Raw genomic sequence first — 17,872 nt, 5'->3', positions numbered from 1 at the left:
GGGAAGGGGGGGCACAGTTTGGCATCCTTTCCTGGGTGTTGGATGACCTTGTCTCGGCACTGCCAGCTATAGCAGAGCTGGGGAGGGAGCTATTCCTAATTACCTTTGGAGCTAATTTAGCAGTTTCACCTAAGGATCTAGTCTGGAGAATTCTCTGAAGAGTGCCCGGGGGAGGCTGGAAGGTGTGTAGCTGCCCAGGGATAATGTGAATACTAACCTGAGCTCAGGTCAGGATCCTAGTAACTATGAGCTGTTCTACTTTTGGAGTGCCAGTGGTTAGCTATCTGTCTGAGACAGCTCTTACAGTTTCTCAGTTCTGTCCTTCCCCTTTGTTTCTGGCTTAAGGTCTGTTCAAAGAAGTTTCACAGAATTAAATGTGTCCTGTTACAAGTCAGCACTTTTGGAGTATCCGATACCACCCAACCCCTCTCCTGTTACAAGTTCTACAAGCAATACATCTTAAAAAGACACCCCCTAGACCAGTGGTCCTCAACCCTGGTCCTCAGGGCCCACTAACAGGCCAGGTTTGCAAGATAACTGAAATACATCCCAGGTGATATAATTTGCTGCTCAGTGATTGCAGTACTCTAGTCTGCATCTTCCCAAGGTAATACTTAAAATCTGGCCTGTTAGTGGTCCATGAGGACTGGAGTTGAGGACCACTGCCCTAGACCACATGTGTCAAACAGAAGTCCATTTCATGTGGCCCTCACACCTTTCCTGCAGCTGCTGCACCTCCCTCATCTTCGCCCCCAACTTGTCTAAGCAGTCGGCAGCATAGAGGAGGACAGATCTCCTCCTACAGATCTTGCTCTTCTCTGTGCAGCTTCAGAACATCATGGTAGAACCAATGTTCTCCAATAAAGTTTCTTGTGGATGATACCTGCGAAGTGCGAACCTCCTTTTCAGTCTTGTATTCTCTGCTACATGAGTGTGTGGGCTCCTTGCCGGTCTGTACTTGTCCTTCAAAGCTTAAGTCTTAACTTATTACAAAAACTAGTAATAATTGAATGCAGAGGGAATTATTTATTATGATAAAAAGTAGATCCATTTATATGGTCTTACAGATACAACTGGCCCTTTTGAGGGCAATCTTAATTCTGATACGGCCCGCGATGAAATTGAGTTTGACACCCCTACTCTAGACTGTTTAATTGAGTGAATGAACTGTTGCCGGTGTGATAGGTCTCTGCACTGTTTGGGGAAGAATCAGATAAAAATCTGTGGCACCTACAGGTTTAGAGCTAACATTCAGAGCCTGTCCTTTCACTAGAGACCAGTGACATCACCGACACTTTATATTCATTAGAACACAGCCCGTCCAATTGCTACAGACAAGTGACAACACTGCCACTTCATAGTTAGAAGAACACAGCCCGTCCAATCACAAGAGACCAGTGACATCACTGACAATTCATGTTCATAAGAACACAGCTCGTCCAATCACAAGAGACCAGTGACATCACTGACAATTCATGTTCATGAAAACACAGCCCGTCCAATCATTAGAGACCAGTGACATCACTGACACTTCATATTCATGAGAACACAGCTCGTCCAATCACTTGAGACCAGTGACATCACCGACACTTCATATTCATGAAAACACAGCCTGTTCAATCATTAGAGACCAGTGACATCACCAACACTTCATATTCCAGAGAACACAGCTTGTCCAATCACTAGAGACCAGTGACATCACTGACGCTTAATATTCATGAGAACATAGCTTGCCAATCACTTGGGACCAGTGACATCACCAACACTTCATATTCCAGAGAACACAGCTTGTCCAATCACTAGAGACCAGTGACATCACTGACGCTTAATATTCATGAGAACATAGCTTGTCCAATCACAAGAGACCAGTGACATCACTGACGCTTAATATTCATGAAAACATAGCCTGTCCAATCACTTGGGACCAGTGACATCACCAACACTTCATATTCATGGGGAAACAACCCATCCAATTGCCAGAGACCAGTGAAATCACTGAGACATGCCAAATTCAAGAAGCATTTTTCTGACTAGTGAAAACAGTGTTTTGCTTTAGAACGCTAAACCAAATGTTATATTTTCATATAGAGTGGGATTGGGTTGGGAACTATTGTCAGGTGTTTATTGCCATCTCTGTGCCCATTGAGGGGTCTCATTACTTCTTATACAGTCGCCAGGATAGCAAGTGAGGAGATATCTTCCCAAAAAGGACAGACAGCAAAAAAACCTAATAGGCTTTCTAACCCCTAAATACTCTACCCAAAACCAAAAATATGTTATGGAGTTGGGCTTTAAAGCATATTACGTTATGGTTATATTTTTCTTGCCTATTTGTTGTGTGTATTGATGGATTACTCACCTTCGATGATATGTTTCCGAGAAAGGCCCCTCTCAGTCTCTGCCCTGCACAAGGTAGAAAAGTTGGTAGAAAAGTTGGTTATTCATTTTGTTAAATGCCTTCTCTTGAATTGTATAAAAAACCTAAGAGCCATATGTTGACGAGACCCAGTCACTGTCCATTCCAGGAAAAGTAACAGGTTATCTTAAAAGAACAACACCCAACTCATCAGGATTCACCTTTTCTGTGTTGCCTTCCGATTATTTTTCCAAAACTCCACATAGGTTCTGTGTGATGTCAGAACCTACATAGGGTTATTGACTTCCTCCTCTCCCTGATGTGATAGTGTTTGGGTCTGGCCCCAGCACTACATCCTTGGAGGAAAGAGAGAAGGTCACATGCTCTCCCATACCAAGAAGTACGGGACATTCCCAACGGCTCCAGTGGCAAAGGTATCAGCAGGTAGGAATGTTGTTGTTCCAAGAAAACCTGTCACTTTGACCTAAATGGGAACCAGTGAGAGTGGTAGCTTTATATTAGGGTGCAACCCAATTTTGGCCTTCCCAAAAACTGGTCCCAAGTTTAACTGTTTCCATTGTTCTTGGACCTCCAAAAGAAGATCTTAATATTATATGTCAACCTCTTTTACTCAAACATATTCTGTGGGCCAACATGTGGTACAAGTTACATACATTGGGTTAAAATACAATAAAAGGAGAGGGAAAAGCTCATAAGATAAATTACACTTAAAATTAGGTTATTATTAATAGATATAGGCAGAAAGATAGATACGTAAGCAAAAAGTATGGATAGATAGATAGATAGATAGATAGATAGATAGATAGATAGATAGATAGATAGATAGATAGATAGATAGATAGATAGATAGATAGATAGATAGATAGATAGATAGATAGATAGATAGATAGATAGATAGATAGATAGATAGACAAAGGTTCATGGACTGCTGACCATCACTCATATATGAGCTTGCTGAACATCCCATACCAAAACCATGGGCACTCATATGAGTTGGACTTTCCTGCATCTTTAAAATCCTACACTCTTCCCAGAAGGCTTTCTCCAAAACCTTGGAATCAGCAGTTCAGCAGCAGACAGGAGTACAGAACTCCTCCTCCAGATCCCGTGCTTCTCTGTGAAGCCATGGAGATGCTCATCTCTGCCTCCCCCCCATCTCAGCAGTTGGCAGCAGAGAGGAGGACAGAACTCCTTCTACAGATTCTGCACCTCTCTGTGCAGCCATGGCACCCCCTTGTCTCTGCCTCCCCTGATGTCAGCATTCAGCAGACACCAGTAGATGACTCCAGCCCTCCTCTGGTCCCCAAGACCCTGCTCTTTCTGTTTCCCAGCTTCCCTCCCAGGTTCTTCAGCAGCACAGGGTAAGGGGGGGCACTCTGATGTAAGGGAGGGTGGGGGGCTCTTGACTTCTGATGGTGGGGGGGCTCTTCTTGACATCTGATGTAGGGGAGTGGGTTGCTCTGTACAACTAGTCTTACAGATACAACTGGCCTTTTGAGAACAACCATAATGCTGATGGGTCCCGCTATGAAATTGTCTTTGACGCGATATGAAATTGTGTTTGACGCCCCTGCTCTACACCAAACTCATCAAACCAGGTCTTTATGGTGCTGGCTTTGTACACAGGGGAATGTTCACAAGGTTCTGTTTGGATAGATGGATAGATGGATAGATAGGATAGATAGGATAGATAGATAGATCAGGGCTTTTTTTCAGGGGTAACGCAGTTCCGGCACCTCCAACATTGAATGTAGGTAAGTGCAAGGGGTGCTGGAGGGTCTATTGATGATGGCTGCTGGGGGAACTATTGTCGCTAGCAGGGATCTATTTTTGCATGAGGGTCTATTGTTGCTGGTGGAAGATATATTGTTGCTGGGAAGAATCTTTTATTTCTGGGGAATCAGTTGTTGCTAGGAGGGATTTACTGTTGAGAGAGTCTATTGTTGCTGGCTACTGAAGAATCTAATGTTCCTGCTGGAGGTCTATTGTCGCTGGGGTGGATCTATTGTTGCTAAGGTGGTTTTTTGTTGTGGGGGGGCATTGTTGTGTGGGTGATCTTTTGTTTCTGGGGGGTCTATTGTTGCTGGCTGCAGGGGATCTATTATGCTGCTTTTCTTGTTATAATTAACAAGATCCAAACAAATTACATAGCACCACAGAATGATACTTGGTTCTGTGTTTTCTAAAAGGGGCAGCACTGAGAGGTGGGCAGGGGGTGGAACCAAGGGACGTGCTTGGGGGTGGGTAGGGGGCGGAGACAAGGGGTGACTCAGAAGGGGGGAGTTCCTGCACCTACTCTCTGAGAAAAAAAGCAAAAGCCCTGAGATAGATGGATAGATAGATAGATAGATAGAGAATGATAGAGGAAAGATAGATAGATAGATAGATAGATAGATAGATAGATAGATAGATAGATAGATAGATAGATAGATAGATAGATAGATAGATAGATAGATAGATAGATAGATAGATAGATAGATAGATAGATAGATAGATAGATAGATAGATAGATAGATAGATAGATAGACTTACTGTCCTCCCCAGAAGATCTTGGTTGTCACTACGTAACTGGAACGCCTCCAGAGAGAAAAGGGAAGATAAATTACACTTAAAGGGGGTCTCCTTACATTGGGGGATTAGCTGGCTATGTACTGTATGTCAGATCATTGTGACAGACTTTATTAGACTGTCTATGCGAACTATACAGCACTCACCTCCACTCTTTCTTTTTAAGGATATTTCCCAAAGTCCTCTCTGCCCTGTTGGGAGAACACATACCACAAATAATACAGGAAAATAAACAGCAGGTGGAATGCATTTAAAGAGTAAGTCTACCTAAAGCAGCTAATTAGGTTTTTTGGTAATTGCTAAGGAAATACTTCCCCAGTCTCTGCTATCTTTTGGGGACACTGTTGGCGAGATTTCTACACAACTGTTATTTCCATTATGTTGGCCTCCCAATGTCCCTTTTCTCATTATTAGTGGAGAATGACTTTCCGTGTTGCCTTCCAATTAATTTTTCCATCGGAGTTCAAACTCCACATAGGTTCTGTGTGGTGTCAGAGCCTACATAGGGTTATTGACTTCCTCCTCTCCCTGATGTAATAATGTTGGGATCTGGCCCCAGCACTGCATTCTTGGAGGAAGGAGAGAAGATCACATGTTCTCCCATACCAAGAAGCATCGGACATTCCCAATGGCTTCTCGGCCTTTTGGCTAAGATCAAGTTTAGTATCTGTTCTTATCAGTTGGTATGGACCTTGATGGTTAGTATTGGCATGGGGCTGAAAGGTACCCGGGCGCTCTGGGCGTAACTGGAGGACCGGGAAGTAAGCCATGTCAGAGAAAGCCGGATGGGTCCATTGCCTCCTGATTTGAATGGGTCCGCCCCTACCAGTTTGAAGGGAGCGAGAAAACTGGATTTGTTCCGTGGCCAGTTAGTACTGCTTCTGGATGTGATTGGTAAGGAATGGCGGACGGTGGTGGGAGAGCCTTTCCTCCTGGGTTGAATCTGGCCTTGCAAAAGGCTTGTCCCCAGTTGAAGGCAGGTTCTCCCTAAGCTGTCTAAAGTTTTGATGCCTCCTGGTAGGATAGGGCTACACTGGGTCTGGCCATGGGCCAAGATCGGAAAAGCCTGTGGTGTACGTGCCCCTGGGGTGGCAGCCCAGGGGTGCCTTAATTCTCACTGGTGAGGGGCAGCTCGCCTTGAGTTTTTCAGCACCTTGGTCACTGCACCTACACACTTTTTCAGCACCTGCCTCTTGGGATAGGCCTTTTGGCTTAGACCAGAGGAATTTTTATTTTAAGGCCTACCTTTGTATTTTCACATTGGCACTAATTCACCTCTCCACTCCCCCTTCCCCACCTTTTTGTTTGTGTGTGTTTTTCTTTGTAGTGTGTCACTTCACTTTCACCTTTTCTTCCTGCATGATGAGTACGGTGTGGGTCTCTGGGCCTACCTTGAAAGTCTTGGGAGGGGGTGGACATGGCCTTCTGGCTTAGTTCGCCCTCTCTCATGGGGTCTCCCTTCGGGGGAGCCCCACCCAGTACTTGGGGTGGGCTGTTTCGGCAGTCCCCCTAGAGAACGGGGTTTGCCAGGTCTCGGCCAGGCAAACCATAGGAAGTACCTCAGTCCTTGTCAGGAGTCTTGCGCCCCGGGGGATCAAGGTATAGGTCCAACCTCTTCGGAGGTCAGACCATTCGCACACCCTGTGCAGTTTTTGTGTTCTTCACGTTTGTGTGTGTGCACTTTTTATGCACCGGGTGTTAAGTCTTTTTGAGTGTGTTTCACACACAGATCCTAGGAATTGTGGCAGAGAGATCTTACTTTTGGAGTATCCAAGACATTTAATAAGCAAGGTGCCGACCAGTCTCCACATATATCTAAAATTAGTTCTTATTAATAAAATAATTTCTGTGTAGACTCTGTGCCATCTTAAGAGCAGTAAAGGGCCCCGGGCAATGCAATGCATTAGGGCCCCACCTACACAATCACCCACGAAAATAAAAATGCAAATTATCAATAAGGCGATATTTATTGGTACAGCAGTGCAAGCCTAATGACAGCTTCCAAGTTCGGCGGCTGGGTCCGGTGAACACACACACGGTTGGGAGTCAGACTCGACTGTCCTGTGTGTGCCTGTTCTTGTGGAGGCGAACAGGCAATCCTGCAGTTGTGGACTCCCCCTCCACGGCCCAAGTGGCCTGACAGCAGTGCAGGCGCTTGCCACCTGCTAAGTTCGGCGGCGGGATGCACACGGGAATCAGGACTAATACTTAGCTGGGGCTGGGTTGCTGGGCAAGTGGGGCCCCCGGGCAACTGCCCAGTGTGCCCATTCGGTAAGATGGCCTTGTGTAGACTAACCATTTAAATTGAATCATCCTTATCTCTCATCTCATCGCTCAAACTCCCTTCTCTTTACTGAACATGAGAGAAACCTTGCAACTCCAGCTTGGACCAATGCAAGTATGCATATGCCATCCCTGGCCAATTCTTGTGGCAGCAGCTGCTACTACAGTGATCCTGTCACGCTTACCCCTAATGCAGATGGTCAAGCAGTGTAGCTGGCTTCTGTGTTCTTCACCTATAGCAGCCCCCTTTCCCATAAGGCAAGCAGGTCTACCAGTACTTGGTTGCCCTTAAGTCTTATGCGCAATGCTATAGTGCCTGGCCACCATGCTGGAGGGCAGGAGCAAAGCAAACAGGTAGTTGCGGTTGGCAGACAGGCAGAGTGGTTCAATGACAGTCCAAGTACAAGGCAGGCAAGGTTCAGAATAGTCGGAATCAATCCGTAGTCAAAAGGCAAGCAGAGTTCAATGAATAGTCCGATATCTGATCTGAGGTCATCAACAAAGGAATCCAAGCAGCAAAGCAGGACAGACAAACATGCAGCTTGAGCACATGTAACTAGAACTATCACAAACATGAGACTGCAGCCTTGGCTGGCTTAAATCAGGTTTGGTCTCCACTCCGAGACTGGTCACATCAATCACTTTGCAGGTGGACAGACAGACATGAATTGAAGTGAAATTGGAAGTGGATTTGGCGCTGCTTCAGTAGGATAGTATCTATGGTGTATTATGGTGAAACTCTCCTCCTTGTTGTGCCAAAGGTGAGCAAATGTGGTCAATCTAAACAGAAATAGTTCTGGTTGTGAAGCAGAGATGCAAATTCAGGATCCTGCAATGAGACCAGCAGCTGTCAAAGCTGTTGTTTACGCGCTCCTGACAGATCCTTGCTGTCTTTTGGTTCCGGGTTCTAGGCCAATTGGTGGACATCATGACGTCACCATCCTACCTCTCCACCTCGTCCAATCAGAGTATACTTTGAGGAACAATTTCGCTGAATGGCACCTGTGCTGAGCAAGTGACCCCCTGACCCCCCCTGTCATCACTATGAAGCAGGGAGGCTGGGGACCCAAGAAGACAGCGAGGATCACTGTAGTAGCAGCAGCTGCTATAATGATTCTCCACTTCCACAGGGATCCCACAGGTATGGAATATGTATAATTATATTGGTCAAAAAATGGACCAATTTAACTATGGAAAATTTGGCATACCTATATTTCAGTTAGAATATATGCACCTTTTAAGTAGATCTGTATTAGTTGTACACAGAGTTGCATTGACAATATTTCAAACAATATAGACAAGGGAATTCACTTGACAGGTAACATCATCTATTTGAGCTACGTTTTCTTTGACCTGTTCTTAAACATGACATCAGAGGCTACAGGAATAGAAATGGATCACTAATCCAGTATTATTCAATCACTCTTAGTAAGTAAGCATTCAATAGTCTTCTGAGGGCCAGAGAAGGCTGACTACACACACAATTCTATTTCAGCTAATTGAGGCAATACAGGATGACAGAAGAGACTTAAATACCTAAACTGGATGTACAGTACAGCAGGTTTATTGGTTTGATGGTCTTAAGGTGGACACACGTGACTTAGTGACTGCAAGTGGTGAAAATTAAAGTGTATCTTAACTAGGGATAGACCGATATGGTTTTTCAGGGCCGATACCGATATCTTGGTCACAACGTATCGGTATGGGCCGATATTTTGTACATTTAAAGTTTTGAAAAATAAAGACAATTTTTGACACAAACCTGGTACTGAACATGTTCATTTTTGTTTAATGCTTAATGACTGGCTTGTTGGCACCCTGTGGTGGGTGGCTGGCTGGCTGGCAGCCTGTGGTGGGTGGCTGGCTGGCTGGCTGGCACCCTGTGGTGGGTGGCTGGCTGGCATCCTGTGGTGGGTGGCTGACTTGCTGGCACCCTGTGGTGGGTGGCTGGCTGGCTGGCACCCTGTGGTGGGTGGCTGACTGGCTGGCACCCTTTTGTGGGTGGGTGGCTGGCTGGCACCCTGTGGTGGGTGGCTGGCTGGCACCCTGTGGTAGGTGGGTGGCTAGCACAGGGGCTGTGGGTGGCTGGCTGGTACAGGGCATGTGGGCGGCTGGCTGGCTGGTACAGTGCCTGTGGCTGGCTGATACAGGGCCTGTGGGTGGCTGGCTGTCTGCTACCCTGTCTGTGGGTGGCTGGCTGTCTGCCACCCTGTGGTGGGTGGGTGGCTGGCACAGGGGCTGTGGGTGGCTGGCTGGTACAGGGCCTGTGGGTGGCTGGCTGGTACAGTGCCTGTGGCTGGCAGGCATAGGGCCTGTGGGTGGCTGGCTGGCTCCCTGGAGCAGTGCCTGTGGCTGGCTGGTACAGGGCCTGTAGATGTGGGTGGCTGTCTGGCACCGGGCTGCTGTGGGTGGCTGTATGGCTGTGATACACTCCAGCGAGACTAGTCCCAACTCCAGACGAGGCTGTCCAAGGCGAGGGAGGCGGCCTAAGAAGGCAGAATGACGTCACAAAAATATCGGCAATATAGGCCAGTTCCGGGGCCGATACCGATATATCAGGAAAAGTGCATATCGGCCACCGATATATCGGCCTTGCCGATAATCGGTCTATCCCTAATCTTAACCCAAGAACAAAAATGGCATATATTTCAGCTTACTGGTCCTTAGATGTGGTGGTTGCATTGTTTTTATTTTTGCAGGCTTTATACCCTTCATTTTCACTTGGTGATTTAGCCATTAACACACGGGTACTGTTCTGGGGTGACAACACTCACTCACCATTCTGTATCTATGAAGGAGCACCCTAGGGCAGGAAGTGTGTTAGGTCCACAGAAATATTTTGCCTATGGGTGTTTGGGTGTTGGGATGGTTGGTTCTGTTATAGAAAACCAGTTATGACCAGGCTTATGCAAGAATCTGGACACAGCGTTAAATTGTTATAACTAGATAGGTAAAGAAACATGGCTGGGAGGTATCTGGAGGTACTTCCTATTCAACGTGAGTGGCAGTTAAACTTAAAGTGAGTGGCAGCTATAATTAAAGTGTATTTAAAGCCAAGCTTTTTTTGAATCTCGTTTTTGAGATCCCATGATGGGTATCCTGTATATGGGATGTTTGTAGGGCCTCTATTGTCCACAAGCATCCTAAAGTATTCCATACTTTTATTTGGTGACCATTTGAAGTTTCACACTTCTGTTTCCCTTTTTTTATTCCTGTAACAACTGATGTGATGACTTCAACTCATTTTTACTAGAACATGCATTTAAATACTCTTTTCTATTAAAGTATGCAGTGCTCCCGCTCCAATGATCTAGCCGACATAGCTGAGTAAAGGCCACACCCCCTTCACACAGAGCCTTCCACAGGCTTTTCTTCTTAACCTGCTGTAGTGTGCAAAACTGAACACCTAAGTGTGCAAAGAAAGTGCAGGTGAAAAACGCACACAAATAGGTACACTTAAGGGTGTGTCTCTAGTCCACTTCCTTATATAGTAGGACTCTGCCCTGACCCCCCCGCGGGACGAGACTCCTGACAGGGGCAAGGTTCGACATGGTCCACCTAGCCAAAAGGCCTGGCAGACCTCTGTCCTTATGGTCAGCCAAAGCCAACCACTAGGTGAGGGGTTCTCCTTAGGAGACCCCCCCCTCCCCCTGGTTCAGGGAAGGAAGGAACCTGATGGCCAAACATCCTCCCCCTAGACTTCAAGGTAGACTTAAGGACCCACATCCTCCATTCTAGTGAGAAAAAGAAACAGACAAATGTGCAAGGGACAAAACAGTGAGTAAAATCAATTAATTAAAGTGGAGTTCCACCCTATTTTTATACTTACCTCCATCTTCTCGCTCCGGGTCACCTGAAAAAGAAATGGATAATCGCATATTTTTTTTTTTCTTACCTCGTAGCGAAGAAAAAATACTTACCTTACTTCCTTCTTCCTCCTTCCTCGGCCGCGGCCCGTCGTCACTTCCTGGCTCTGCAATGATTCCTGGGAGCTGAACGTCATAGCTCCCAGGAATCATTGCGCCTGCACCGGCCCCGACGTCAGTTCCGGGTCGCGCGCGTCATCCCCTTCTAAACAGCTTCTGGGCATGCCCAGAAGCTGTAGAGGGATGACGCGCGTGACCCGGAAGTGACGTCGGGGCCGGCGCAGAGCTTCGTGGGACCAAAGAAGGCAGAAGAAGACGCCGAAGGGGATCTCGCTGGCTTCAAGCTGCCCACATCTGAGATGGCAGCGCTGGACAAGACGTTTGCAAGGTAAGTATTTGTCCTAACAGGTAAGTGCAACCCGGGACAGATCAAAGGCTAGCCATTGTGGAATGTACTAGCCCTGACTGTCCCGGGGGGGATTAAAAAAAAAAAAAAAAAATCCAGGGTGGAACTCCGCTTTAAATAAATAGTGCCAGTGCAGGTGCATTGACTTGACTGGAAATTGCTCTGGACTTAGCCAAAAGGCCTAGCCCATAGAAGCGCTGTGCAGAAAAAAGTTGTGCCGTGGCCTTGTGATCTTTCACGCCCAAGTGATATTACAAGCAACACCGGGGCAACGACAATGTGGGTTGTCTGCCTTCCCAGCCCATGGCCAGATGAGTTAGACCCATTCAAATCAGGAAGCACTGGGCCCCTCCAGTTCTTCCCAGGAAATTACTCCAGTGTCCCACATCCTATAGGTGTTCCAAATTCTGTTCCAGCCGGTTGAACCTTCAGAACCCCCTATAATGCCAGTAGAGATACTATACAGCCAGTCATTCCTACCAAAAGGCCAGAAAAGTGTTGCAGCACCCCTACTGGACACTGATAAGAACAGATACTACACTTGATCTTAGCCAAAAGGTAGCGTTAAAGAAGAAAGGGGCCATGTTTGACCAGTCTGTTAGATTACTGAGTGCACTGGGCGGTGTGGTCAAACTTTGTTGCGCATTGGACTGCCATATTTATGCAACTGTATAACAGCAAAGTTTAAGTAAGGTTATAAATGCATATTGTTCTTACAATGTCTATCTGACTGCCCATGTAGTTCTGTAACTTAATTAGGCTTTATATTCCAATACTTATAAATCTTACTCTTCCTTTTTTTTATTTTTTATTAATGTGCTATAAAAAAAGTAACAACCTGTTTCAGCCGTTCTCTTTGTTATACCATTATCTAACAAATCAATTCTTCCTCCCATCTACCAGGTGTTTGGCTCTAGGGCTTACACCTTACCTCCCTGCAGCATACACCTCTGCAGTATCGAACAGATTGACCCCGTGTTCGTAAGCAATTGTCATGAGGTTTTCTGCCATCTGGTGGAAGATAAATGGACAGGATTAGTAGTTTCAGCAGTCTTCACAGAGTTTCCCGTAACACCATATGTCCCATGCTGGCTTTTTCTGTAGTGTCCTGACCACCTACAGTAGCTGGCTTCCTTACAAATCTCAGCTATCTCCTTACCTCATCTGTGATCTGAGATCCAAATGTCACCCAGGTGCCTACAAGAGAGGAAAGACAGGGGACAAAACTATTAAATAAACCCAAGATAGTTCAATAACAAAGAGTGAGGTGAAATGGTATCAAGCAGCATTTAGCATTCCATAGCATCAATACGATTTTGGTTTATCATAGTCAGCTGAATATTGATTGGCTGGTATGGATTACTGCACTTACTGCCTCTAGGGGTTGTCTGTATTTTAGTACATTTGCAATACAAACCTAGCAAGAGGTGATATTAACATCTTCACTCCCTTCATTATTAAACCTCTCCATTTGAGAGCCATCGGCTACCCCTTTGCATGGATTGTGGCTGTCAATCCCTGCTGAATCATCAGATTGGTTCCCAACCATGGAATCAATATGTCAGCTTTGACCTAGTGATCACATGACGGATGGTGTCTGCTTTGACATTATCAGCCGTCATCCTACAGATAAAAACTGACACTTTCAGGCTTTTTTGGAATCTGTAGTGCTATTATTACAGTCAGGGCTGCCATCAGGGGGGGGACAGGCCGTACATATGTAGGGGGCCCGGAAGTACCTAGGGGCCCAACCGCCCAGGCCCCAACCAATGAGACTGAGTTATTGCTGCTGTAGTAATTAGCAATTGCTAGAGCAGGGCAGCCACAGAGTGAGCCAATGCAGCCGGTGGGATGTCTTTTTTCTGGATTGGGATGTCTCTTTGCTGAATATACGGGTCTGTCTCTTTGCTAGATTGGGATATCTCTTTGCTGGATTGTGATGTCTCTTTGCTGGATTGGGATGTCTCATTTCTGGATTGGGATGTCTCATTTCAGAATATATAGGGCCTTCTCTTTTCTGGATTGCAGTGTCTCTTTGCTGTATTGTGTCATCGCTTTGCTAAATATATGGGGATGCCTCTTTGCTGCATTGGATTCATTTTCATATATTAAGTTGTAAGAGTGTTAAAAAAAAAGTGGATGAACTGAAGGACTCGGTAGTATCACCAGTGGTCGGATTCAGTGGGACGGCCATTGGACAGGCCCTTGGGGGCCCAGGCCTAAAGCTGTGTAAAAGGCCTAAAAATTTCTGACGGCTGCACTGATTACAGTGGAAGACCAGTCAAATCCTAACAATACTTTAACCTGCTCCCACCCCCATTCTATACCTATTCTAACTACCCTGTGAACGGAAAGATTTCTATACCTATTTTTTTTTTTGTCCATGGTGGTGCAAAACCTAGAACTAAAAAACCCGTAAGTGAACAAAAAACATGCATGTGAAACACACACTAAAAAGTGCACTTAAGGGTGTGCTTTTAGTCCACCCCTGAAGGGGTAGGACCTCTACCTTGATCCCCCGGGATGACAGGCTCCTGGCAGGGACAAAGGATTTACAATGGTCTACCGAGCCAGAAGGCCTGGCAGACCCCATTCTTCTAGGTCAGCCAAAGCCGATCATCGAAAACTTGGTCGAAGGGCTCTCCAAAAGAAAGGACCCCCAGGGGCAGGGGAGGAAGGAACCTGAAGGCCACACATCCTCCCCCTTGATGTCAGGGCAAGTCTGAGGGCTCACACCCTTCACCCAATGAGAAAAACACACAAAATTAAAAAGGTGACAAATGTGGGAGAAAAATAAAATAGAAAATAAAAAAGTGGCCGTGCAATTGTGCACTGGCCGGGTCCTGGGCCCTGAAAACCTGTTCTGTACCTACCTTTGCTGAGGGTACTCGGGCTGGTTACATTAACGGGTACCAGAGCCGGCTTCAGAAGGAGGGACAGCCGACAATGAATTCCCCACAGTAAGCTTAAGGGTGATGTCATGGCATAGGCTTTGCAGCCATTGTCAATGATCTCTCCTCCTCAATGAAGCTGGCCGCTGGAGAGATCATGTGGCCAGACTGTAGCGCCTTCAGAATAGGTAAGTATACTGTGGCAGGATGAGCCCGTGCCACTGTTTAATGGTTGATGGTTTACACCAGATTTTCTAAGAAGCAAGTACACTAATGGCACAGGTGTGTGCTGGCTTCATTTGAGAGCCAGAGATAGAGCTCATAGCCCCACTCTCCAGAGGGGGTCAGTGCATGAAGGGAGCTGTGAGAAGTGCTGGTGTGCACCATGGGGTCCAGGTCGGGACAGAGCAAGGCCCAAGCCTGAGAGAGAGTCCATAAGGGACAGAGCAGCTGGGAAGACGTAGGGCTGAGGTGCAGCATTTGTGCACTGGGATGGGTTTCCTGGTCAGAAGGACCAAAAAGGTACTGATGGTCAGGAGGACCCTGAACAGGTATTCAGAGACGTAAAGTTGCCATAATTGAGCCACTGTTTTGGCACTACCATTAGGCATGTCACAATACCAGCATGTCACAATATACATCTTTCCTTTCCTAGGGTAGTTAGAATAGTCTTAGAATGGGGGTGGGAGCAGTTTTAAGTATAGTTAGGATTTGACTGAACTTCTACTTGAAATGTCCCTCTCTTGAGAGCCATCAGCTAACACTTTGCATGGCTCGTGTCTCTCAATACTGGCTGACCGCACTGAAAATTGGCAACCTGTGACCAATCAGCTTGATTCCCAGCCGATTGATCAATGTGAGCTTTGATTTAGTGATCACATCCAGGATGGAACCTGCTTTGACATATTTAGCACCTTCAGGCTCCAGTGAAATCTGTAGTGCTATCTATTTAGTACTGTAATTGTCAGATACACTTACAGCAATAATTGTTAAAAAATAGAACCAAAAACAAAGCAGAGTTTTTATAAAAATCAGTTTACTACATAAAAGCTTTGTATGTCCTAAAATAAATAAGAATAATCATGGAGGCACGCAAATTAGACACAGTGCAATTGTCTAGTTGACAGACACAACCTGATGTTTATAAATTGGGCAGGGGCATCTAGGGATCCATGGCCTATGTCCACAAAGCTCTATACAGGGCTGAGCAATAGGTTTGTTTAAATGCCCGTTCCCCCAGTAACTCATATTTACCTTACTTAACTCCTTCATTTCATTTGCTTACAATGTTTGCATTTGAAAAACATACATTTAAGTGATTGTAAAGGATTTTTTTTTTATATATAATAAACATGTCTATATTTACCTGCTCTGTGCAATGGAATTGCACAGAGCAGACCTGAACCTCCTCTTCTCGGATCCTCCTGGCTCCTCCTCTCTGTCCAGTGCATGCTCGTTTCCGAGCCCCACTGCTATGTTCATTGACACAGGCAGCGGGACTCAGCCTCGCTTCCTCCTCACTGGCTTTGATTGACACCACTGGGAGCCAATGGCTCCCGATACCCCATAAAAGCCAGTGAGACACAGAAGTGAGGGAAGAGAAGAGCTAAAAAGGAGTCCGCCGGGCGGAAAGCCCGTATGAAAGGACCCTTAGGGTAGAAAATGCTTAGGCTTTAGAATTACTTTAATGATGTATTGATTACAGGGCTGGAATAATTTGTGTCTTTTATATGTCTGCCTGGAATTTGGCTTTCAAATTTCTAGAAGGAATTTGCATATAGTCTGACTTTAGGGTGAACCGGTACTTTGCCTATTCAGAGTTTTTAGCGTGTTCTGTCCCTGCCACTTTCTTTGCCTATTGGATCCATACATACTGTAAACCCGGTACGGCTTCGGCTTTAAAAGCTACACAATGATTTTGCTCAAGCGAGCGAATGAGACATCAGGGGAGCGTAAAGTATACGCTTGCTTTAAGACACGGGGATGATGTTTGACTAAAGAATAGTAGGCATCCTTTTCTTCTCAGAATAAAATATCTATTGTGCTCTGGGGAGGTGAAGAGATGGAGCCGTTTTCATCACTAGAGTTTCAAACAAATCAAAAAAATATTATTTGGGATTATAAAGAGAGCAGCCATCCTACATCAGCACAGACTCATTTAAAATGTGTAAAAGCAAAAAGGATTTATCACCTAGAAAGGGAAGTAAAAATGTTGTGACTGAATACAAACAACAGAAATCTAAAATGGAAAGCTATCATCTTTTTCCTTCTGTTTTGTAAATCTTACTGTTAGGGGGATTTACGATCTTATAGGAAAACTAGAGTCCCCATAGCCCAAGGGTTGTAGTGGAAGTGATTTCTAGCAGTCTTTTGTAACAGGTCACCAGTCTCCTGCAGCATGTTCTAAATTTATAACCACATCTGTAACATGTCCTCAGTCTATCACCAAGCCTGTAAGATGTTCTAAGTCTACAACCACACCTGTAACATGTCCTCAGTCTATCAATCACAAAGCCTGTAGGAAGTTCTCAGTCTACAACCATCCCTGTAACATGTCCTCAGTCTATCACCATGCCTATAGGAAGTTCTCAATAAACAACAACACCTGTAACACGTCCTCAGTCTATCACCAAGCCTTTAGGAGGTTCCCAGTCTACAACCATCGCTGTAACACGTCCTCAGTCTATCACCATGTCTGTGGGAAGTTCTCAGTCCACAACCACCCCTGTAACACGTCTTCAGTCTATCAAAATGCCTGTAGGAAGTTCTCGGTCCACAACCACACCTGTACCATGTCCTCAGTCTATCACCAAGCCTTTAGGAGGTTCTCAGTCTACAACCACATCTGTAACATGTCCTCAGTCTATCACCAAGCCTTTAGGAGGTTCCCAGTCTACAACCATCCCTGTAACACGTCCTCAGTCTATCACCATGTCTGTGGGAAGTTCTCGGTCCACAACCACACCTGTAACATGTCCTCAGTCTATCACCAAGCCTTTAGGAAGTTCTCAGTCTACAACCATTCCTGTAACATGTCCTCAGTCTATCACCAAGTTTGTAGGATGTTCCCAGTCTACAACCATCGCTGTAACACGTCCTCAGTCTATCACCATGTCTGTGGGAAGTTCTCAGTCTACAACCATCGCTGTAACACGTCCTCAGTCTATCACAAAGCCTGTAGGATGTTCCCAGTCTATAACCGCACCTGTAACACGTCTTCAGTCTATCACAAAGCCTGTAGGATGTTCCCAGTCTACAACCATCCCTGTAACATGTCCTCAGTCTATCACCATGTCTGTAAGATGTTCTAAGTCTACAACCACACCTGTAACATATCCTCAGTCCATCACCATGCCTGTAGGAAGTTTTCAGTCCACAACCACCCCTGTAACATGTCTTCAGTCTATCAAAATGCCTGTAGGAAGTTCTCAGTCCACAACCACACCTGTAACACGTCCTCAGTCTATCACAAAGCCTGTAG

General features: G+C 45.7%; 1 protein-coding gene across 1 annotated transcript in view; it reads right to left on the bottom strand.

Moving 5' to 3' along the window:
• Positions 1-17,872, bottom strand: part of KCNAB3 (potassium voltage-gated channel subfamily A regulatory beta subunit 3) — a 95,274-nt gene that overhangs the window by 47,629 nt on the left and 29,773 nt on the right. Inside the window, exons 3-7 of the mRNA XM_082257020.1 lie at positions 12,660-12,697; positions 12,432-12,511; positions 5,092-5,136; positions 4,910-4,954; positions 2,360-2,403 (exon numbers count right to left, since the gene is read on the bottom strand). Coding sequence (XP_082113146.1) covers positions 2,360-2,403; positions 4,910-4,954; positions 5,092-5,136; positions 12,432-12,511; positions 12,660-12,697 — 252 coding nt within the window. The remainder of the gene's footprint in view (positions 1-2,359; positions 2,404-4,909; positions 4,955-5,091; positions 5,137-12,431; positions 12,512-12,659; positions 12,698-17,872) is intronic.

This window comes from Pelophylax lessonae (genome assembly GCF_965119305.1).
Source record: "Pelophylax lessonae genome assembly, chromosome: 4".
Lineage (NCBI taxonomy): Eukaryota > Metazoa > Chordata > Amphibia > Anura > Ranidae > Pelophylax > Pelophylax lessonae.
The sequence above is the reverse complement of the archived record's forward strand: the minus strand, read 5'-3'. Positions and strand labels throughout refer to the sequence as shown.